This window comes from Oncorhynchus nerka, linkage group LG5 (genome assembly GCF_034236695.1).
Source record: "Oncorhynchus nerka isolate Pitt River linkage group LG5, Oner_Uvic_2.0, whole genome shotgun sequence".
Classification (NCBI taxonomy): domain Eukaryota; kingdom Metazoa; phylum Chordata; class Actinopteri; order Salmoniformes; family Salmonidae; genus Oncorhynchus; species Oncorhynchus nerka.
In genome coordinates, this window is record NC_088400.1 from 39,487,520 (window position 1) to 39,512,823 (window position 25,304).

At 42.0% G+C, this 25,304-nt stretch overlaps 1 protein-coding gene across 5 annotated transcripts; it reads right to left on the minus strand.

Moving 5' to 3' along the window:
• Nucleotides 1–86: 86 nt before the first annotated feature.
• Nucleotides 87–21,754, minus strand: LOC115129469 (syntaxin-3-like). Of its 5 annotated transcripts, XM_065018633.1 has the most exons (11): nt 20,457–20,489; nt 5,103–5,177; nt 4,925–5,024; nt 4,745–4,819; nt 4,582–4,652; nt 4,348–4,456; nt 4,188–4,261; nt 3,986–4,120; nt 3,268–3,378; nt 1,978–2,102; nt 1,206–1,294 (listed from the first exon to the last, which is right to left on the minus strand). In XM_065018633.1, exons 1-10 carry the CDS (start codon nt 20,472–20,474, stop codon nt 2,010–2,012), a joined length of 861 nt encoding a protein of 286 aa, XP_064874705.1. In that variant the 5' UTR covers nt 20,475–20,489; the 3' UTR covers nt 1,206–1,294; nt 1,978–2,009. The 5 variants fall into 5 exon arrangements, with proteins under 5 accessions (XP_064874706.1, XP_064874707.1, XP_064874705.1 ...); XM_065018634.1 differs by lacking the exon at nt 1,978–2,102 and having other exon boundaries at nt 87–1,294; XM_065018635.1 differs by lacking the exons at nt 1,978–2,102; nt 3,268–3,378 and having other exon boundaries at nt 87–1,294.
• Nucleotides 21,755–25,304: the final 3,550 nt, after the last annotated feature.

The window sequence follows — 25,304 nt, forward strand, 5'->3', positions numbered from 1 at the left end:
ACCCATCATTCAGATGTGCCAAGTCTGTCAACTCAGTATTGCACAACGCAGCATGAACCAGAACACCAGCAGTCTTAACCAAAATGTATTTTTTAAACATTTTATTCCATCATTAAAAATCTCTGGCATCCACCATAATACTACAGTGAAGTTCTATTACATTTAAAACGGTCTTGAAATATCCAGACCCTCAGGGATGACCTCAATTACATACTCCACGTGTCCTCCCTCCCTCCTCAAAACCCATTGGAGGAGAAAGCCAGAAGTCCCTTCCCACGGACCTTCTCCTCCAATTGGTTTTGAGAAGGAGAGGGGACACGAGTACGTAACTGAGATCTTGTCTCATTTAAAGCCTTGCCATTGGCCACCGTGTCTGAGGTATGGAAATTAATTTAAAATTTAATTTAATTAAATTAAATTAAAATTTAATTTCCAATTAAAATTGGACAGACAGCAAAAAAAAAGAGGCTTAGGCGCAAATCAGATGTTAGACTCATATCTCACCCAAATGCTTAGAGGTTAGGTGTGCTTTAGGAGTTTTAAAAACACTATTCAAGCGGCATCAAACACATGCACATTGCTCAACATAGATTGAAGTGAAATCCACTGGTTTCCATCCTCAGAACATATCATGTGATATGGTGAGGTCAACGTTCCTCTGTGGGCTGGAGGAGGCTGTGGCTGGCTGGCTACCTTTCAGCTTGGAGGGTCATCATGGCAAGACAATAAGGCACAGGTGGTGGCAGGGATACATTAAGTCAATGGTTTTTTGTAATGAGAGAGACGTGTCATGGATTCCCTTCAGTGTGGATCAAGATCAATCACATTACTGGATACATAGAAAGCAGTTCAGAGAATGTCATTGAAGTGTTGCATGGTGTCCATTTAGTTGTGTGAGGGTAAGGATATACATTACTTAAGATTCCCTTTTTATTGGCATTATCAGAGGCTCATAAACAGTCTCAGTTTTGGTCCTCTTGTTTTTCTCCCAGCTGATGCTCATCCTCTCAGCCACCTCAGGGAAGACACCAGCCAGTCCCATCAGCTGGGCCTTTTTCTATTGGTCAGACATACAGTAAGAGAGGGGGAGGATCCCAGGGCAATGGAAGTGATCGGTTGAGTCTACATCCCCCTCTTTGCCGTTACAGCTGGAGGTGGGCAAAATGGAGTGATTATGAAGATGGTTGGGTGGGTGGGGGCCGTGGTCCCTCTATTACCCTACTGTCTGTGATAAGATGATGGCGAGGATGAGGACAGCAAGCACAGTACAGACCACTGCTATAATGATTGTCTTCTACAGAGGGGGAGAAAAAACAAACATGGGAGAACAAATACATCAGTACTTACGGTAATAAATGCGGCGGTGATACACAGACAGAATTACCAAGGGAAATGAAGCTCTGAACATGGAAGGGAATATCATGCACTGTCAATCATCAGGCAATTCTGATCAACCGGGGGCTCTTTGATGCAGAGCTTCCATTGGCTGATACGAGTCAGCGATTGACAGCAAGTGACATTCCCGCCCATCATAACACATTGAGTCATCACTTACAGTCAAACAAGCCACACTACAAATCCCAAAGACCCCAATGAGAAACATAGACCCACATATACTACCCCACACATTCACAGAGCCCAAAGACACCATTGGGAGACTGACACACACAGTGCCAACCAGTGACACAGCCATAGAGATACATAATGCTATTTCTATGGACCATAACCCTTACCAAAAGCAACAAGTGCACTTGTGAAATGCTTCGAAGGAAGTTCAGATAAGACATGCAGTACACCCAGAGATAGCGCCAACACACCTCATAAATAGGCCAAGGAGCATGAACGCCTAAACATTTAAATACCTTCACACCACGCACCCAGAGACAGTCGAAGGAAAATGGAAACAGCCAAAGTTCCAGATCCACCCGCACCGCACCCCATTGTGACACCCCAGAGTCCCCCCCCTGCTTTACTCACCCTTTACACAACTCTTATTCAGACACCTTCCATCAATTCTTCTTACTCAATCCCACCGACAACCCAATAATCAGAGCCACTATGGCGAGCACGATAATCAGAATCACCAATATGATCACCCTTTTCTGTGGGAAACAATTAAGTGTCTGTTTAACCACTTTTACAAAATGTTTTCTGTTGAGAAAAATCGAACAGCAGTAACCAGTATTAACACATTTTTTCCCCTCTAGGGTGGAAAAGATGATTATCAAGCCCTGACTACAATCAACACTTTATGTAGAGAAAGGGTCATGCCTACTTTTCACCACGTATTCCTGGACAAAGCGACAACATCTCTTTTCAAACAGCCTAAAAACACATGTATGACTCAGAGCTAAATGTTGCATAAAGTGATCATAAATAACTGGACGAAATACATAAAACTGTAGTTACTGTTGAAAGAAGGAGATTATATACAGCTAGAAAGGAAGTGGAAAATACAAAAGAGCGAGATGGAGAACGACCAGAGAAGTGTACAGTGTATATATATGTATATATATATATATATATATATATCCTCTTTCCTATTGGTCCAGATCTGGAGGAGGATGATTCAAGGTTTAGGATAGGGATCGTTGGGAACCAGGATGTCAGGCCAATAGAGGCTGGTCAACGGAGCAGGGGCCAGGACAAGGGCGTTTCTATAGCCACTCACACGACGGGCATCCTGCTTGGCGGCTTTCTTAGGGTCAGCTACCGCCCGCTCTACGAAGCCCAACGATTGGTCCATGTTGCTCTCAATTCTGTCAATTATTCCACCCTGGCAGAGGGCAGGACATTGCAGGAAAGGGACGTGCAGAGGAATGGAAAGAGAAGAGGGAGAGAGAGACGGACAGAAGACAGAGGGACTACCTATCCTAATTAGCTATCTGGCATGCTCTGAAAACCTGTAACGGAGGAAGACTGCAAAAATACCGTTGGCTGCAACTGTGTTAAAGCAGGTTAAAACAGTAGTGTATATTTTGCATTGGTGAAATTATTTTTGGTGTGATATGAAAGTAAAGGGGTGTATGTTTCTAGAACTGTGGCGCAATTAAGAAACGATACCTCTTTAGATGGAGTTTTTGGCTGTTTTGGCTGCCAGAGCCAGTCTACCCCGGCAAATAACCTGTAAGGTACTTGGACCATAAGGAATAACGGTAGAGCACAGCTCAGGCTAACCGCATAGAAGCTTCTTAGAAACAGGCACAGTAGCACAGTTGGTTAGGTTCAGGCAGATAGCGGTTCTAGCTGATGGACAGGGTGCAGTACCTTGCGTGCTTTGCTCTGGTACTGGATGGCTTTCTTGGTCTCAGTCTTAGCCACTACTATGTGGTCCACAGCTTTAGACACTTGCACCTCTATATTGTTCACTATGTCACCCTGAAACACACACACACACAGTGAGTATACAGATATAGAACAAATAAAAAACCTTGCACGCTAACTGAATACATCAGATACAAAAACGTCACAAAGAGGATTATATTAGAAAGACGGCGCTTACCTCGCACACGGCTTTCCCTCGGAAAGCATAGGACAACCAATGAGATACAGGTGTTACAGAGATTATATGTAGTTGTGTGGTGACTACCGTATGGGGTTGGGTGGATTCCAACGTGGCTTTAGTGATTCACAGACCACTGTAGGCTACTAAGATGTTGAATCAAATGTGACTCTTACTGAGAATGTAGACTCCTACTGAAGATGAATGAGTGATGGGAGGGAGACAGATGGATGGATGGACACACACACACAGGGAACTTCTGTCCCAAAGCATGGAGAGAGGAAAAAAAGCACTGCGGAAGGAGAAAGGGAAGAGGGTACTGGAAAAGAGAAAGGAAAAACAGATGACAGACAGGGAACGAGGACGCAAACGAGACAGAAACAAAGACAGTAGGACAGTAGGGTTTAAAAATGCAGATGTGAAATAGTGGATGGAGGAATCAATTAATGACTGAATAGACGGATCGGAGGACGAGACGTGTACCTGGCTCTCCACCAGCATGGCGATGTCTACGAACATGTCATGCAGCTCTTTGATGCTGCTCTCCAGACGCACAATGTCTTTGTGTCGCGCCTCGATCTCACTGAGAGCTTGCTTCGAGATCCCAGAGTCCATGATCTAAAGAGAGGAGGTGGTTAAGTTCGTGCGTGCGTACTCACACTCACACACTAAAACACTTTCTTACCCCTGAAGTGAAGACAGCAGAGTTTCCCCCCTCTAACATCTCTTCCAGCTCCTCATCTGTCGTGGCTTTTCCAGCTGAGAAACACGAGGATCATTTCACTATTATAACACACATAGGGTTTTGGTCCATTTGTGTGTATATAAAACTAAGACTAACTCACTGATCTCTAGCTGTCTCCGGATGCGTCCTTTACTCCTCTCCCTGAAGTCCACCTGGGCCTCATTATACTTGGTCATCACTTCCACAAACTTCCTGGACAGCACTGCATGCTGGGAGGACAGGACAGGGTCACAAGCCGTAACAATCTAATGGTTCGATATTCATTTCTATGGTCACATTGATGGTTCGGCACAGGGTCAGGTAAAGGGTTCGATGAGAACTTTCGGAGGCTGACCTGTGATTTGCGTATCCGCATGTCGGCTGAAATCCTCTCCTCTTCCTCAGACGCCAGATCCCTCTCGATGGCTGAGAACCAATCAACATCAGTACTCACCCATACCCGTATTAACCAATCAGCATTTAGTCTGTTTGTGCCGTATCATGTGTGAGGGACTCACTTTTGAGTTTGTTCCGGGCGTTGTTAGCCATCTTCTTGATGTTGTTGGTGACAGCCTCCAAGTCATCCTGTGTTTCTGAAGTAAAAAACCGCAAATAATACACATTTTTTAAAACACACACTGACAGTAACAGGCAACAAAGACAGAGGGAAGGGAGGGAGCCGAGGCAGTATGTTTTACTCTGGTCTGACGTGGGGGCAGACAGGATGACCGAGTAGAGCTTCTTGACTTCAGACACATTCTCATCAATCTTATCAATGCTGATCCTGATGTCGTCAATCTGAAACGGAGAGAAAAACAGTCACACACACACACACACACACGCACACAGTCACACACTTGGGAAAAATGAACTCACCTGAGAGAAAAAGTCATCCATAAAAGCTGCATTGTCAATAGCAATTTCCACTTCCTCATCGTCATTGTCACATGTCTAAGAGGAGAAGCAGAAGGCAATATCAGTACTGAATGTACTGTATTCAAACAGTGGATCCACAGTATATGCACACTACACACTGACGTCATGAGTACAGAGACCACAAGGCTTGGAGATATTGACACTGTGAAGGGCGAGGACAGGGCTGAGGAGTGAACAGAACCAGTTCTTAGCTGACCTCTCCTGCTTAAATAAACACGTAAACAGACTTACTACAAGGCTATATCATCAGCTGGGCCCAGAACAGGGTTAAAGCCCCCATCTTTTATTTTTAAATGCAATCAATTTAACTCCAAATCCATATATTTGATCATTTCTTTCTTGAGCTTCCTTTTGCCATTGAACTGCTCATTCTGATTGTGTGGGTGCATTGATACAAATGTAGACATATTTACATACACAGCCCTGATTGGCGGATAGGATAGTCTAGACCAGGAATGGCCAATTTTGATTTACACTGGTCCTGAGGCCTTAAGGTCAACGGCATCATGAACTACCACGTACCAGGACATTATAGCCAAAAACCTGGTTGCCTCGACTCAGTGTCGCAAGGGGAGTGTGCCAAGTATTAAAAACCTGGCTCTTAGGAACAGTTGAAGTCAGAAGTTTACAAACACCTTAGAAAAATACATTTAAACTCAGTTTCACAATTCCTGACATTTAATTAAAGTAAAAATTCACTGTCTTAGATCAGTTAGGATCACCACTTTATTTTAAGAATGTAAAATGTCAGAATAATAGTAGAGAGAATAATTAATTTCAGCTTTTATTTCTTTCATCACATTCCCAGTGGGTCAGAAGTTTACATACACTCAATTAGTATTTGGCAGCATTGCCTTTAAATTGTTTAACTTGGGTCAAACGCTTCAGGTAGCCTTCCACAAGCTTCCCACAATAAATTGAGTGAATTTTGGCCCATTTCCCCTGACAGAGCTGGTGTAACTGAGTCAGGTTTGTAAGGCCTCCTTGCTCGCACACGCCTTTTCATTTCTGCCCACAAATTTTCTATAGGATGGAGGTCAGGGCTTTGTAATGGCCACTCCAATACCTTGACTTTGTTGTCCTCAAGCCATTTTGCCACAACTTTGGAAGTATGCTTGGGGTCATTGTCCATTTGGAAGACCCATTTGCGACCAAGCTTTAACTTCCTGACTGATGTCTTGAGATGTTGCTTCAATATATCCACAATTTTCTTTCCTCATGATGCCATCTATTTTGTGGAGTGCACCAGTCCCTCCTGCAGCAAAGCACCCCCACAATATGATGCTGCCACCCTCGTGCTTCACGGTTGGGATGGTGTTCTTCGGCTTGCAATCCTCCCTGTTTTTCCTCCAAACAATATGATGGTCATTATGGCCAAACAGTTCTATTGTTGTTTCATCAGACCAGAGGCATTTCTCCAAAAAGTAAAATTTTTGTCCCCATGTGCATTTGCAAACCATAGTCTGGCTTTTTTATGGCGGTTTTGGAACAGTGAGTGGCCTTTCAGGTTGTCAATATAGGACTTGTTTAATAGACGCTTTTGTACTTGTTTCCTCCAGCATCTCCACAAGGTCCTTTGCTGTTGTTCTGGGATTGATTTGCACTTCTCGCACCAAAGTACGTTCATCTCTAGGAGACAGAACGCGTCTCCTTCCTGAGTGGTATGACGGCTGCGTGGACCCATGGTGTTTATACTTGCGTACTATTGTTTGTACAGATGAACGTGGTACCTTCAGGCGGTTGGAAATTGTTCCCAAGGATGAACCAGACTTAGAGGTTTGAGGTCTTGGCTGATTTCTTTTAATTTTCCCATGATGTCAAGCCTAAGGAGGTACTGAGTTTGAAGGTAGGCCTTGAAATACATCCACAGGTACACCTCCAATTGACTCAAATCAATTAGCCTCAGAAGCTTCTAAAGCAGTGACATCATTTTCTGGAATTTTTCAAGCTGTTTAAAGTCAACTTAGTGCCTGTAAACTTCTGACCCAATGGAATTGTGATACAGTGAATTATAAAGTGAAATAATATGTAAACAATTGTTGGAAACATTACTTGTGTCACGCACAAAGTAGATGTACTAACCGACTTGAAAAACTATAATTTGTGGAGTGGTTGAAAAACTAGTTTTAATGACTCCAACCTAACTGTATGTAAACTTGCGACTTCAACTGTATGTATACAATGTCGTTCTCTGAGCAACTGTGTTAGTATAATATAATTTCCCCAAAAAATGAAGCATACAATAATAGCTCAGTTTTTCTATTATTTATTTTATAGTCTTTCTTGCTCATATTTATCAAGGGTGCCAATAATTATGGACCCCAGGGTGGGTGGGTAGGTAAGTGGATAGACGAATAGAGATAGATAGATGGCGAGTGGGAGATGGGGAGGAAAAAAGTGAGAGCAAGCACTCTAAAATAGTTGGGGCATTATATAACTGGATTTTGGGAGAATAAAATAAGAACAAATGCTTCCCCATCCTTTTACAGGAAAGGAGAGCGCGAGCAGAGATTCGCCCCCTCTTCCTTCCTCTCCGTGGGGGCCGATCCGAAGGCCAAAGACGACAACCCAGATGTCATTTCTCTGCTTACAATTATAACATGCGTAAGCGCTCCAACAACTTAAGTTCGGAAGTATAGACCGAACACAGAGTTATAGGCCTCAGGAACTCGTGACAATCCAACCTTGAACTTTCTTAACTGCTGAATGTCAATCTCTGTACTATAAAAAACATTTGAATTCAGTGGCAGTGTTGGTCAAGATATTTTTTTATGAGCATGGATTTATTTCTATTACAGCATATTGGATGACTGTCATTCACATTCCATTCACCCAGTTCAATGTAACGTCGATAGGTTTAGGCTCATCACTTTGCTGGTTGTATAATTCCATCTTGCATCTACAGGCTCTCCTCCTCTCACCTTTTGTATTTGCTTGTGGACTTGAATGCACAACACAACACCTGTCTGTGACCAGGTGCAAACACCTCTCCAAGCCAAACCTTCACACCATAACCTTCACAGCCGACATAGTTGTCACCAAATTAGAACTAACGCGTTAGTAAACCCACAAACCAATCCATTTGTACAATCACGTAGTACAGTATGCAGTTTAGCAGTTATACCGGCAGGCCATGGTGGCAATAAATTAATAAAACTGAAAGCTTCCCTAGACTTGGAAGAGCTGCCGCAAAGATTTCCATAACTAAACAAAGATAGACCACAGCACATCATTTCAAATGGGAAATAATGAGTCCTAGTGGGTAGAACAGGCAAGGTGGCGGGCAAAGCCACGCACGAGCTAGCGAGATCCTATTGGCGCATTCTAGTAAATATTTGCATATTTCCGTTAGGGAACGCCTACTCTGAAGTGCATGTGTGCAATAACTCAATTCGCCTTTGCATTCCTTCTAAACAACTATATTTAAAAAAACTTTGGCAAAGGGTAAAGTCCACAAAACTTGGTCCACTCTGTTCGCAAGAGATCGTAGCTTTTGGAACAGAAAACAGTATTGAGATCAAATGTTTAATCGATGAGAAAATTAGCAGAATGTCAGCTAAAATAAGTCTCCTTTCATCTTCTCCCACTGCCGGCCAATGGGCAGTGAAATATCTGTCTCATTGTTCTATCAGTAAAGATGGCGCTGACAGACATGGCAGCTCTGCTTCTAGCTCCTAAACAACTTTGCAGTATTTTGTTTTTTTGTGTGTCATTTCTTACATTTGCCCAGAATTATTTTCCCTAATATTTAGATATTTCATAATTCCATTCTTTTAGATGTGTGTATTGTTGTGGATTTTTAGATACTACTGCACTGTTGGAGCTTGGAACACAAGCATTTCACTACACCCGCAATAATATCTGCTAAATATGTGTATGTGGCCAAAAAGAAAATTGATCTGTGCTTGCGGTGTTGGATAGCCATAGCCAGCATTCCTCTCTGGTTGTTTAAGTATACAAAATTAGCTGCATTAGTTAAGTAAGCGAAAAGGTAAACTAAAAAAGCCCCCCCTTCCTACCCCTCTGCTGCTTCTCCTTCATTTTTTAAAAATTAACAAATTAGTTCAAAACTTAACTATTTTCTCTGTCTCTCTTTGAGTCAACTACTTACCACACTTTATGCACTGCTGTGCTAACTGGCTGTAACGTATGCTTTCAGTACTAGATTACTTCTCTAATCCTTTGATTGGATGGACAAGATATTAGACTGGAGGATGTCCTCCGGAAGTCGTCATAATTACTGTGTAAATCTATGGAAGGGCGGTAAGAACCATGAGCCTCCAAGCTTTGTATTTAAGTCAATGTACCCAGAGGACAGAAAGTAACTGTCCTCCGGCTATACCAAAGTGATACACCAGAGGGTGCTGTTGAGGTTACTGTAGACCATTGCAAAACAATGTGTTTTAATCAGTTATTTGGTGTCATGTGAATATATTGAGTATAGAGTTTAGAGGTCGACTGATTATGATTTTTCAACACCGATACCGACACCCAAAAAAATCCGATACCGATTAATCGGCCGAGTTTTAAAATGTATTTGTAATAATGACAATTACAACAATACTGAATGAAAAAAAAGCCTGAAATTCACTGAGTAGGATGGTCTTCCCCTTCCTCCTCTGAGGAGCCTCCACTTTTTGACATCATCCTTTTTGATTTAAACAAAAAACATTCCATACATGTTTGCCAATGGAAGTGGTCAAGAAGTTACTTTTTTTGACCCAAATGCCAAAACATTCAGGACACAACAGTGCTCAAAGTTGACCCATTTTGCATACTCCCACCATACCATTAGACATCCATTTCTTAAATCACTGGAAAATATAAAATATTGAGGTAGATATAATTTAAAACAATAAAACTATTTTATTATTATTATACTCTGGGATGCTGGCCTTCTAGGTAGAGTTGCAAAGAAAAAGCCATATCTCAGACTGACCAATAAAAAGAAAAGATTAAGATTGGCAAAAGAACACAGACAGTGGACAGAGGAACTCTGCCTAGAAGGCCAGAATCCCGGAGTCACCTCCTCACTGTTGACATTGAGACTGGTGTTTTGCGGGTACTATTTAATGAAGCTACCAGTTGAGGACTTGTGAGGCGTCTGTTTCTCAAACTAGACACTCTAATGTACTTGTTCTCTTGCTTAGTTGTGCACCGGGGACTCCCACTCTTTCTATTCTGATTAGAGCCAGTTTGTGCTGTTCTGTGAAGGGAGTAGTACACAGCGTTGTATGTGATCTTCAGTTTCTTGGCAATTTCTTGCATGGAATAGCCTTCATTTCTCAGAACAAGAATATACTGACAAGTTTCAGAAGAAAGTTCTTTGTTTCTGGCCATTTTGAGCCTGTAATCGAACCCACAAATGCTGATTTCCAGATACTCAACTAGTCTGAAAGGTGGCCAGTTTCATTGCTTCTTTAAATCAGCACAACAGTTTTCAGCTGTGCTAACAATTGCAAAAGGGTTTTCTAATGATCAATTAGCCTTTTAAAATGATAAACTTGGATTAGCTAACAACGTGCCATTGGAACACAGGAGTGATGGTCGCTGATAATGGGCCTCTGTATGCCTATGTAGATATTCCATTAAAAATGTGCCGTTTCCAGCTACAACAGTCATTTACAACATTAACAACGTCGACACTATTCTGATCAATTCAATGTTATTTTAAATGGACAAAAAAAAATGATTTTCTTTAAAAAAAAAATACATTTCTTAGTGACCCTGAACTTTTGAATGGTAGTGTACATCAACCGTTTGTCTTTTCCAGTGATTAAAACATGGATGTCTCAGTCATGGTCAGTTGGGGTTTGCAAAATGGGTCAACTTCGAGCACCTTTATCTCTTGAATATTTTGGCATTCAGGTCAAAACGTAACTTTCTGAGCACTTCAACAATGGGCAAATGTGTATGGAAGGTTTCGTTCAATTCAAAAAGGGGTGCTGTCAAAAAGTGATTCCATTCAAATGCATTTACCCCATTATAAAAGTAGCAGAACTCAAGAAGTCTGTTTTTAGTGTTCAATTTAAAGTTGCATCAGTTTCATATCAACTAACGTCTAATAAAGAACGTAATTTGACTATATAATCTTGTGATTCAGGAAGCATCACTTGCCATTGGCTCTACAGGCCTTTGCCTTTTAGCTGCAAGGCTTTTTGGTTGCCATTTGCTCTTTAGCCACTAAGGCTATTATAGGCCAACATCCTTTTAAGCCTCTATTATAGGCTAACATCCATTTAAGCCTCTTTGACATGACTACCCTGTATCTCGGAAGCACTTCATTAAAACTTTTACTTCGACCAGATCCTTTGACTTAAGTTTTACCTTTAGAGTCAACTTTCCTATTGCTTTTACAACTAACTGTTGTACTAGTAGAGTGAACGTCAGTTATGTCGCACAGTAGTACTTTATGACCGCGAGTTGAGCAAGGGACTTAACCCTAATTTCTCCTGGAAGTCGCTCTGGATAGGAGCATCTGCTAAACAACAAGAAAATAAATTAAGTCTAAGTTAATCGTTAGAACCATCTTTGGGGCATTGTTAAATCTTTGAGCTGTTTCCCAAAACCATCATGATTAATGTTGCACTTGAAAAACACTTGTAACCTAACACCTGCCTCAGGCCACTCGTAGAATAGCTAAGTGTGTCATTATGCTTTCTTGCCATCAATTTATATACACAGAAGATCTCCGCTAAACATAGAATCACACGGTTTAGCAGTCTCTCTGTGACCGCCGATATGACTGAGCGTCTACATTTAACCTTGCGTAACATCCTAGATGCAGTCGCACCACTTAAAAACAAACAAAAAAACATTTGGCACAAAAAATTAGCTTCCAGTATACAGAAAAAAAACTGAGCCCTGAAGCAAGCTTAAAGGGAATTGAAATGGAAATTACACTCCACCAAACTGGAAGTCTTCTGACTAGCTTGGAGACAGTAGCGTGCAATATCGAAAGAGCCCTCACTGCTGCTCATTCAATCTATTTTTCCAACCTAATTGATGAGAATAAGAACAATATCAAATGCATTTTTGATACCGTCGCAAAGCTAACTAAAAAACAGCATTCCCCAAGACAGGAAGGCTTTTACTTCCTCAGTGATGAATTCATGAAATCCTTAGATGAAAAGATTATGATCATTAGAAAGCAAAATTACAGACTCCTCTTTGAATCTGCGCATTTCTCCAAAGCTCAATTTTCGAGTGTGCACAGAACTGCCAGGAACAATGGAGACACAAGTTTTTAAATCCTATATCTCTTGATACATTCATGAAAATAGTCATGGCCTCTTAAGCATTCCAGCTGAACTCCAACTAAACTACTGGAAGAGCTACTTCCTGGCCTTCCTATGCTGAACATAATAAAACGGCTCCCTATCCTCTGGCTGTGTACCAAACTCACAAAAAAAAAAGTGGCAGCAATAAAGCCTCTCCTGAAAAAGCCAAACATTCCTGGAAGCCAGACATAAGGAAGTGGATGGTGGAAAAAGTTTGACTTTTAAACACAGGCAAAACAGAGATGCTAGTTCTAGGTCCCAAAGAAACAAAGTTATCTTCAGTTAGCGCTAAACACGGATGTTAGAATCTTTTACTAGAACCAAAAACATTTGATCATATTACTCCAGTGCTAGCCTCTCTACACAGGCTTCCTGTTTAGGCTAGGGCTGATTTCAAGGGTTTACTGCTAACCTACAAACAATACATGGGCCTGCTCCTATCCATCTTTTCAATTTGGTCCTGCCGTACATACCTACACGTACGCTACGGTCACAAGACGCAGGCCTCCTTATTGTCCCTAGAATTTCTAAGCAAACAGCTGGAGGCAGGGCTTCCTCCTATCGAGCTCAATTTTTATTTTTATTTATCCATGTGAGAGATGCAGACTCGGTCTCGACCTTTAAGACTCATCTCTTCAGTTGGTCCTATGATTGAGTGTAGTCTGGCCCAGGGGTGCGAAGGTGAATGACAAGGCACTGGAGCGACGAACCGTCCTTGCGGTCTGCCTGGCTGGCTCCCATCTCTCCACTGGGATTTCTCTGCCTCGGAGTCACAGGCTTACTAGTGCTCTTCCACACCGGGGTGCGTCACTTAAGTAGGTTGAGTCACTGACGTGATTTTCATGTCCGGTTTTGCACCCCCTCAGACTCATGCGGTGGGAGGGCTATACTCAGCCTTGTCTCAGGGAAGTAAGTTGGTGGCCTGTTGATATCCCTCTAGTGGTGTGGGGACTGTGCTTATATCCTGCCTGATTGGCCCTGTCCTGGGGGTATCGTCAGACGGGAACAGTGTCCCCCAACCCCCCGTCTCAGCTTCCGGTATCTATGCTGCAATAGTCGATGTCAGCCATTCTTAAAGTATGGGTCGCAGACCATTCTTTCATTCATTACTGGAATTGATTTGGCCAAGTGCAACTGTGCTCTCATTGCGCCCGTGTGCTTCGCCGGTTCACCAGATCAGTTTTCTTGAAGATCACTCCGCGCCCCACACGCTGCAACGCTGTCGTTCAGCGGCAGATGATGCGCTGTCTGCCAATGACTTGTCATTCCCACTCGCCATCAAATAAGTCAAGCCAGCCACAAGTTCTGGCTGAGCGCAATTGTCATGAAACGCGAATACGGTGAAACGCGATTGCGTTTCTTCTCGTCTCTTGGTTTCATACAAACTTTGAGAAATAACAAGGAGTGCCCACAATGTCTTTTGTGCGGGGAAGTGCTAAGTAACGAGTCTCAAAACTAACAAATTTAAAAAAGACACGTCCTGACCAAACATTCACAGCATGACGGTAAACCCAGGGAGTTCTTTCAGAACAGGGAAGAATGCTTCAGGAAACAGTGCTTCAACACTGGAAAAGTCAGCTAGCTAACATCGTTGTCGTTTTATAACAGATGATATGCAGAAATAAGGGAGTACTCTCTCTCATAGTAGTAGATGTGAGCTTCTCTTTCAAACAATTCCCTTGTACACAGCTAATATACAGTGGGGCAAAAATTTATTTAGTCAGCCACCAACTGTGCAAGTTCTCCCACTTAAAAAGATGAGAGGCCTGTAATTTTCATCATAGGTACACTTAAACGATGACAGACAAAATTAGAAGAAAAAAAATTCCAGAAAATCACATTGTAGGATTTTTTATGAATTTATTTGCAAATTGTGGTGGAAAATAAGTATTTGGTCACCTACAAACAAGCAAGATTTCTGGCTCTCACAGACCTGTAACTTCTTCTTTAAGAGGCTCCTCTGTCCTCCACTCGTTACCTGTATTAATGGCACCTGTTTGAACTTGTTATCAGTATAAAAGACACCTGTCCACAACCTCAAACAGTCACACTCCAAATGCCACTATGGCCAAGACCAAAGAGCTGTCAAAGGACACCAGAAACAAAATTGTAGACCTGCACCAGGCTGGGAAGACTGAATCTGCAATATGTAAGCAGCTTGGTTTGAAGAAATCAACTGTGGGAGTAATTATTAGGAAATGGAAGACATACAAGACCACTGATAATCTCCCTCGATCTGGTGCTCCACGCAAGATCTCACCCCGTGGGGTCAAAATGATCACAAGAACGGTGAGCAAAAATCCCAGAAACACACGGGGGGACCTAGTGAATGACCTGCAGAGAGCTGGGACCAAAGTAACAAAGCCTACCATCAGTAACACACTACGCCGCCAGGGACTCAAATCCTACAGTGCCAGACGTGTCCCCCTGCTTAAGCCAGTACATGTCCAGGCCCGTCTGAAGTTTGCTAGAGAGCATTTGGATGATCCAGAAGAAGATTGGGAGAATGTCAGATGAAACCAAAATATAATTTTTTGGTAAAAACTCAACTCGTCGTGTTTGGAGGACAAAGAATGCTGAGTTGCATCCAAAGAACACCATACCTACTGTGAAGCATGGGGGTGGAAACATCATGCTTTGGGGCTGTTTTTCTGCAAAGGGACCAGGACGACTGATCAGTGTAAAGGTAAGAATGAATGGGGCCATGTATTGTGAGATTTTGAGTGAAAACCTCCTTCCATAAGCAAGGGCATTGAAGATGAAACGTGGCTGGGTCTTTCAGCATGACAATGATCCCAAACACACCGCCCGGGCAACGAAGGAGTGGCTTCGTAAGAAGCATTTCAAGGTCCTGGAGTGGCCTAGCCAGTCTCCAGATCTCAACCCCATAGAAAATCTTTGGAGGGAGTTGAAAGTCCGTGTTGCCCAGCAACAGCCCCAAAACATCACTGCTCTAGAGGAGATCTACATGGATGAATGGGCCAAAATACCAGCAACAGTGTGTGAAAACCTTGTGAAGACTTACAGAAAACGTTTGACTTCTCATTGCCAACAAAGGGTCTATAACAAAGTATTGAGATAAACTTTTGTTATTGACCAACTACTTATTTTCCATCATATAATTTGCAAATAAATTCATTAAAAATCCTAATGTGATTTTCTGGATTTTTTTTCTCATTTTGTCTGTCATAGTTGAAGTGTACCTATGATGAAAATTACAGGCCTCTCATCTCTTTAAGTGGGAGAACTTGCACAATTGGTGGCTGACAAAATACTTTTTTGCCCCACTGTAGCTAGATAGCTAACATTTATCAGTAGCTTGCTAGCTTGCTTTGGTTGTGTGCAACCCTAAGTAACAGTACATATGAAGATGAAAAATATTAGGCCTACTGTACATCTTACTGTAGAAATGATTGGTGAAAAAAAGTGTGAGTTGGAACATTTGCTGTTAAAATTCAAGTAACTATTTTTATTCTGAACTAGAATAAACGAATTGAAGCGAGATGCTTTTTGAGGCAAACAGTTTGGCACCACATACCTATGCGAGTCATGGTTCTCAACTCTGGCATACAGACACAGACTCCATGCTGAGCAAGATCTCAGGGTTGCACAATCAAAAACTGGGCCCAGAATAGACATGCTGGTTGAAGCATCAACCACACACACACACACACCTCTCATTAGGTTTGTGTGTGCACGCATGTGTTTTCTGCTCTACATTTGTGTGATCAAAAATAAACATGAATAGCTATTTATATTATTATATTTGTTATTTGTCTATATTGCATTTGTTTTATGCTTGCATAAGAGCAATGAAATGTTCCGATATTTACATATAGTTGCATGTTTTCATAAACGTGGGTCCCAGGAAAACAAACTTTCTAATTTGGGTCCCAGGCTTAAAAAGTTTAAGAACCCCTGGTCTATATGCCGGGGGAGCTAGGGTCAGTATTATATCTGGTCTAATTCTCCTGCCTTATCTGGTGTCCTGTATGAATTTAAGTATGCTCCCTCCCTAGGACTATGACTCAGGACTCCCTGGCCTGATGACTCCTGGCTGTCCCCAGTCCACCTGGTTGTGGTGCTACTCCAGTTCCAACTGTTCTTCCTGCAGCTATGGAGCCCTGACCAGTTCACCGGACGTGCTACCTTGACCCGGACCTTCTCTTTTTTAGACTCTCCCCCACTTTCTCTCTACCACACCCGGTGTCTGACCTCTGAATGCTCAGCTATGAAAAGCCTATTTACTACTGAGGTGACCTGTTGCACCCTCTACAACCACTGTGATTATTATTATTTGACCCTGCTGGTCATCTATGAACGTTTGAACATCTTGGCCATGTACTGTTATAATCTCCACCCGGCACAGCCAGAAGAGGACTGGCGACCCCTCATAGCCTGGTTCCTCTAGGTTTCTTCCTAGGTTCCTGCCTTTCTAGGGAGTTTTTCCTAACCACTGTGCTTCTACATCTGCATTGCTTGCTGTTTGGGTTTTTAGGCTGGGTTTCTGTATAAGTACTGTGACATCTGTTGATCTAGAAAGGGATGTATATTTACACATTTGATTGATCTTCAGAACAAAGTTGCCCACAAATACAAAGTTCACTACAAATACAAAGTTGGCAATGTCTTTGCAATTGATACAAACTCTAGAACGCTTCAAATTAAAACCGAGAACTCCATTAAAATATAAAAAGTAGTTGAGTTCAGTTTTGCTACTTGTAGGCTACTGTCTGCAATTAGTCTCAATATACTTCATGTGTAGCATAAAATGCGCCAAATACGTGATTTAGTTCAGTTTTATTGGTTAAGCGTTTGAATAAGCCACCTCAATATTTGCTACTGTAGGTGGTAATATCGCTCTTGGAACTGATCCATCGTCAGTCTTGTAACATAATTCTGATGTTAAGATATGGATGGAGGCAAAAGAAAAACGCACACCTGTTCAGGCGAGGTGCAATAGAGAACTTGAAAAATCCAGAAACTTAAGACGCAATCAGTTTATAACCATCTGAGCTGGAGAAAGCTGAGCCGAGAACAGCGCCCTTTCAATCCCATCAATAGACACATTCTCCAACAACGCACTTAGCAACCATTCTCTCTGCGCTGTGTTTTGAGAGAAAAAACACACGTTACGTCTCCGGCCGTTGTAGAAAAGATACATCCTTAAAAACACTCGTAAGCCTAACACGGAACCCAAACCAGCTGCGTGCGTGCGCCATTGTGCATAAATGTATTTTGTCCCCCCACACCAAACGCGATCACGACACGCAGGTTAAAATACCAAAACAAACTCTGAACCAAATTAAATTAATTTGGGGACAGGTCGAAAAGCATTAAATATTTACAGCAATTTAGCTAGCTAGCTAGGTCCTCTAATCCTCCAATTAATCCACACATAAAACGGTCAACCGAATCTTTTCTAGTCATCTCTCCTCCTTCCAGACTTTTTCTCCTCTTCACATTATATGGCGATTTGGCAACTTTCATAAATTAGGTGCATTACTGCCACTGACCTCGTTCGTCTTTCAGTCACCCACATGGGTATAACCAATGAGGAGATGGCACGTGGGTAGCTGCTTCTATAAACCAATGAGGAGATAGGAAAGGCAGGACTTGCAGTGCGATCTGTGTCAGAAATAGATCCGACTTCCATTTTAGCCCTTGGCAACGCAGACGCTCATTGGCGCACGCGAGCAGTGTGGGTGCAATAATTGAATAACATAGATTTCTAAATGTATTTTGCAATGCTCGCAAACGCGAGCAGTGTAGTCAGCCTGTAAGTTCAATCGCTATCGGGAAGCCGGGACCTGGTCTAAGTCAAGACAAGACAGGGCCACTTAAGTTCTCACAAGTCTCCGAGTCAGTTAATTTCCCTGTCAATCACATCCCATACAAGTTGGACACAAAACAAATACAGTCCATTTTTAAAATCGTAAAACTGGAAAGGACAGTGCTCATCAGGATATTTTTTATTATTTTCTTTTTTTATATATTTTTTTACAACAAGAGAGAGCTGTATATCGACACACTTGTGATTTACACTGGCACTATACACGTAAAGACATGGCACACCCGCATGCCTTGTCAAAACACACACAAACAGTCTCTCTCGCTCTTTCACACAGTGGTAGTGCTGCGGCAGTGAGATAAGACTAAGCACTCGTTTCCTTCCTGTCTTCTCACTTAGTCGCTCTCATTCAGCATAAACAAGGAAGAGAGGGAATAAAATGTGTGAAAGAGAGAGAGGGTTGTGATGAGTATCGTGTGCATCAGTTTAACACTGAGACCACAAGGTTAAGAGGGAGTGTCTCTCTTTCTCCCCTTAGTCATCGGTTATAAGAAACTTCCACAACCAGACTCATAAACAGCAAACCGGTCTTGTGATTTACAACTCCACCTGCCTTTGTGATTAGAGGCTTCAGATTCTGCATATGTAGCTCGAGGTATGCCTAGTTGCATATTTCCCCTGTAACAGGGTAAATAACTAGACAGTCTTTACAACGGCACTGCATCACTGATCATTCGTCTATAGACATACGTTCGATTGGTCCTTGATCTATAGGGTCATCATAATGGAGCCGTTTCATTGGTCCTCACATTGTATTTCCGCTACGATGCTTAAACTCAACCATATGTTCTTCCTGGATCTAGTCTAGTACATTAATGCCGTGAAAGACTTTACAGACAAACAGATTATGCTTATGTTGTACAGGGGCTCCAATTAGATTACACTATCCCTAATAACTGTTTTGGGATCAGCATTTCCTCTCCGAGAGTTGAACCATTCCCAATGTGAATTTTACTACACCACAGAGAGAGAATGACAGGTTGTGGAGAGAGAGAGGGATAGACTGGAAAGAGATTGAAGTAAGAGAGGTAACCTTGCTGTCAAAGGCTACTGTGACTGAAGCCCGAGAGATAAGTCTCTGGATATTGTGACTGATCTCGAGGGCGACACTGCACTGGAGTGAGACTAGTGCATAAAGGCCATACTACGGGAGACAAGACAACCACTTTGAGTGTCACTGTGTACCTGAGGGATGCATGTCTGAACATGTCTTTAGAGTACAGTCAGACTGCTGTACAGAGAAGGCAATCTATATGGAGATCTAACTGTAGAGTTACTACAAAGACCAGACTGAATATAATATGTGTCCAGGGAAATTATCACCCTCATTTCCTGTTGTAGTCGGTTCTGTCTACTGCACCTGTCAGCTGACGTTTTCATGCTTCGAGCACAACAATACAGCCACACCAAGTTAAACATTAAAAGGAAAACAGATGAGAGAACCCTACAGATGTTCAAGGCCTCCCGTCAGTCTTGTTTTTATGTAAATGGCCGTCCCTAAAACTGCCACACCATTTTGACTTTACTTACCCTCCCAGTAGAAATCCATTGTACCTGGGAGATTAAGACTCAGGGCACCATTTGACAAACTAAACATGGCACATATTTGTCCACCAATAAGGCCATGGTAACAGAATCTGACACGGCTGGAGTGGATCAGCAGCGCCTCACCCAAAGGCTAACCGGACATTCTTCAACTGGAAATTTACATCCTGGTTGTTTTGTGTTAGAAACTAGGCTACGGACTTTCACATTGAGTGGGTTAATGTCTAAATAATCAATACAAGTTCTAGGCTAATAGAGTGTGGAAAGGGATCTGAGATGTTGAACAATCACCAATCTCACCACTATAGGCCTTGTATTACACTACTGATTGTTAATTAGTATAGGTGTCAATTACAACTGCAGTTTAATTACAGGAGATTATAAACAAATGGTGGGAATGAAAGCCTACAACTGTCAGCCCAAATTAGAAATCAATTGACCACGTGATGCCACATTCTCCAATACCCGAAGCACCCCAGGACACAGTGCACACTTGACACACCCGTGATCCCGTTAGCTTGTCCTCAACCCCCCACTCGCTGACTGCCACACAAGACACCAACATCTCCCCAAGAGAGACACAGGCAATGACACTGAACAAGAACATCAATACTTTACATGTTGTGTTTGTTTCATGAGCTGAAATAAAAAGTCCCAGAAATGTTCCATACGCTTCCTTGTTAGTGACCATTTCCCCTTAGACAAGATAATCCATTCAACTGACAGGTGTGGCATATCAAGAAGCTGATTAAGCAGCATGATCACAAAGGCGTACCTTGTGCTGGGGACAATAAAAGGTCACTCTAAAAGGTGCAGTTGTGTCACACAACACAATGCCACAGATGTCTCAAGTTGAGGAAACGTGCAATTGGCATGCTGACAGCAGGAATGTCCACCAGAGCTGTTGCCAGATAATTGAATGTTCACTTCTCTACCATAAGCCTCCAACAGAATTTGGCAGTATGTCCAACCGACCTCACAACTGCAGAGTATTTCTGTCTAATAAAGCAATTTTGTGGGGGAAAACATATTCTGATTGGCTGGTCCTGGCTGCCAAGTAGGTGGACCTATGCCCTTCCAGGCCCACCCATGGCTGCACCCCTGCCCAGTCATGTGAAATCCATAGATTAGGGACTAATTTATTTATTTTAAATCAACTGATTTCCTTATATTAATTGTAACTCAGTAAAAATCTTTGAAATTGTTGCACGTTGCGTTTATATTTTAGTTCAGTATAAATATCCAAGTTGATGAAAAATAAAACCATACCAGAAACGATTTACTTTTCCATCTCTCATGCATCTTTTCAATCGTAATTAAAGTAATTCATTAGGTAGCCATGTAATCAAATAGCGGCAGTCCAAACAGGGTTTCGAATAGGCTGATGAATAGCTTGTAAACTGCCTAATAACACTAATAATAAATTAAATCATTTTGTCGAATGATTCACTTCCTTGCATAGACCACTTGTAATTTGCATGCTGGCCCACACAGGACGTTCTAACATTTGTCTCACTCTGTGAAAAGGTGTCCCTGTCACACTTCCCAGACCTCACTTACTGCTTTAAGTTGTTCCAATCGGTCCTTCATCTTGACGACTGTTAATAAACAAGCTAAAAAATAAATATAGTAATCTATATCTTAAAAACACAATCCCCAATCTGTGAAATCCCTCAACCAGCTGGACAGCTAGCTGTTGAACTGAATCCCACCGCCAACCAAAGTCTTGGCAAGGTTCTTCTTAAAATGACTTTTGCTGCTGAAATACTGCTTTTTCCACCAATAGTCCATACAATATGGCCGCTAGGGGAGAAACTAAATCTCTTCCTCTTCGGTCTGGGGATTAAAACAAATTGTGTACACCCTGCATAATTTCTCGCTCGCCACAAGTAATTGTTATACAACGCACATTCGAGCTCACGCATGCGCGAAAGGCTCCTTGCTTGTCCAGTTGTCGTGTATGGGGCCACGCCCAGACCAGCGTGATACCTACCTGTGCGTGTTGGCCAACCAATGTCCTATAAAGGGGAAGCATCTTCTCAGTGGAATTCATGTAACTTTAGTGTGTTTTCACATATAGTCATCTTTAAAAAGTAATAATACTAATATTTGTACCATGTTGTGTCGCTGCCTTGCTATGTTGTCTTGGGTCTCTCTTTATTTAGTGTTGACCCTCTTGTTGTGATGTGTGTTTTGTCCTATATTTATGTTGTGTTTATTTATTTTAATCCCAGGCCCCAGTCTCCGCAGGAGGCCTTTTGGTAGGTCGTCACTTTAAATAAGAATTTGTTCTTAACTGACTTGCCTAGTTAAATAAAAAATAAAATAGTGAATTCTGGGGTAAAAACAAAACAAAAAAATAGTGTTCCAATAGTCTAGTGTGTGGTGCGGGAATAATGACAAGTGAACCCGGGGAGCATTGTGTACACATTGACCTTAAAAATGATCCAGATCACGGAATGCAAGCGAAACTAACACCTTTTGAGATGGTTTCAGTTCGGTTTGCTTCGGGGACTCTTTTGAGGAGTTAGAAATGCTTGTGTTCACACTGGACCCCAACAAATATAAGGAGCCTCACTGAGTTCACAAACATTGTCTGAAAGGGACCAAGAGTGAAAACACCCACATTGACAATATGATGTTCATTAGGATATTCTCGTAGAAAAAGCCTGCACGCATCGGAATGTGCACCACGTCTCTGCGTATTTACTCACGGGTATGTGCATGCATTTGTTTGGTAAATAGGCCTACACAGGGTCGATGTTTATAGCCTATTCTGCCCCACCTCTAGTGGGACCTTACATTCACTCATTTACAGTCACACAGATATGTAATCTATCTCTGTTAAAATCGCAGTTGTATCTAACAGTTCACAACAATACACACTAATCGAAAAGTAAAATAATGGAATTAAGAAAAATATAAATACTAGATTGAGCAATGTCGGAGTGATATTGACTAAAATATTGTAGAATTTTATACTGTATATACATATGAGATCAGTAAAGCAGTATGTAAACATTATTAAAGTGGCCAGTGATTCCAAGTCTATGTATATAGGGCAGCAACCACGAAGGTGCGTTAGCGGGTGGAAGCCGGCTAGTGACGGCTGTTTAACAGCCTAATGGCCTTGAGATAGAAGCTATTTTTCAGTCTCTCGGTCTCAGCTTTGATTCACCTGTACTGACATCGCCGCTGGATGATAGCGGGGTGAACAGGCCGTGGCTCAGCTGGTTGATGTCCTTGATGATATTTTTGGTCTTCCTGTGACATCAGGTGCTGTAGGTGTCCTAGGGGGCAGGTAGTTTGCCCCGGGTGATTACGTTAGGTAGATTGCTTTTGAGCGGGTGGCGCGGATAAGGAAAGGGTTTATTATGGGTGGCCCGTGAGTGATAGTTTGATAGCTTTTGTATTGTTTTATTATGGCACCACCACGAATGAGAGTGGGCAAGTAGCAGTCTAGCCTCGCGCACAATACCATACTCTCTCCCTTCTCTCTCTCTCAAAATACACACACTAAACAATTCACAGACATAACCAATCAATAATCAACACAAATCCTGTTAAAGTGAATTTGAGGACTGGAACGTTCGTGAATGCTGAGAATTGTTGAAATCCTGTATCGCGTCATTCTGATTGGACCACTGGCTGTTACGAGTCCACAGTGAGGCTACAATCAGAGCCTTGCAGTACGGGGAATGTTGATTTCTCTAAGACGCAACAAGGCTGACACCCGGTGGTCTTTCCGACAAACTGCAACCTAATAGAGCGTAGTGCGGGGAATAGGCCACAACAAATTATTTATGTAGACATTAGAGATTTGATTGGGGGCGCTGTGTTGAAGCCACCATCTTGGTACTCCTACACCGTTGTAAAAAATATTTTTGAAGCTTTTGAAATGCATGTAATACATACTTTTATATGATACGTGAGCGCCAATATGTCCTACCGGTGGATTCAAAGCCCATAGCATCAGCAATTAAAATAAAATGTTATTGGTCATCACATATTTTGCAGATGTTATCGCAGGTGCAGCAAAATGCTTGTTTTTTTGCTCCAACATTGCAGTTATACCTAACAATAAAAATACAAAAGCAATGTTTGAGTCCAGAATATAAATATAATGGTGTATAGACAGTATATGAACAAAAAAAGTGTGGAGCATTAGTTATATAGGACAGCAGGTAAACATTAAAGTGACCAGTGTTCAATGACTATGTACATCGGGCAGTAGTCTCTCAAGTGCAGGGTAGAGTACTGAAATCCAGGGTTAATATATTTTAGGTACTAATCTATGGATTTCACATGATTTAGAGGCGACGCAGCCATAGGTGGGCCTGGGAGAGCATAGGCCCACCCACTTGGCAAGTTCATCCCCACAAAAGGCTTTATTACAGATAAATACTCCTCAGTCTCGTCAGCAGTACGACTGGCTGGTCTCAGACGATCCCCCAGGTGAAGAAGCCGGATGTGGAGGTCCTGGGCTGGGCTTGGTTAAACGCGGTTGGACTTTTGCAAAGTTCTCTAAAATGACGTTGGGAGGCAGCTCATGGTAGAGAAATTAACATTCAATAATCTGGTAACAGCTCTGGTGGACATTGCTGCAGTTAACACTTCAATTGTACGCTCTCAAAACTTGAGACATCTGTGGCATTGTGTTGTAGCATAACTGCACATTTTAGTGGCCTTTTGTCCACAGCACAAGGTCCAACTGTGTAATAACACTGTTTAATTAGCTTCTTTACATGCCACACCGGTCAGGTGGCTGGATTATCTTGGCAAATGGGAAACGCTCAGTAACAGGTACATAAACAAATTTGTTCACAAAATTAGAGAAATAGGCTTCTTGAGCACATGGAAAATGCGACCTTTCATTTCAGCGCATGAAACAAATACATGTACATGTTGCGTTTATATTTTTGTTCAGTACATAACATTAGCCTCATCTGTGACCATATTTAATAAGTAGTTGCACCTCTTAATTAAACCATGGTGTTTAAAGACTCACCAGGAGTCTGCAATGAAGTCCTGAGTAAACAGAATGGAATACATCTGCAGTGAGCTACATGCCCTCACATACTGGATAAGCAAAAATTAAAACATTTTGTTCACCCACCCTTTAAAAAACAAATGTGTGTTATTCCCACCAGGACATTGGGAGATATAATTTAAATATATTGTTAAGTCATATCAAAAAGGAACCTGGGTAGGTGGTGTATTCTTCAGAAGTTACACCACACAATACAGAGTATCAGGGTCAGAGCCCATTTCATTTCCACTCAATTATAGAAAATACAATAAAATAACTTTTCCTCATAGGGAAATTTGAATTTCAGTTTTACTTCCTGAATTGAAATTCACCCCAACCCTGCGTAATAAATCAGCTACTGGAAAGATTTGAGTCTACAATGCTCAACTTCTACCCCCAACGACATGTCAGAACAACGAATCAAAGACAACTGCATG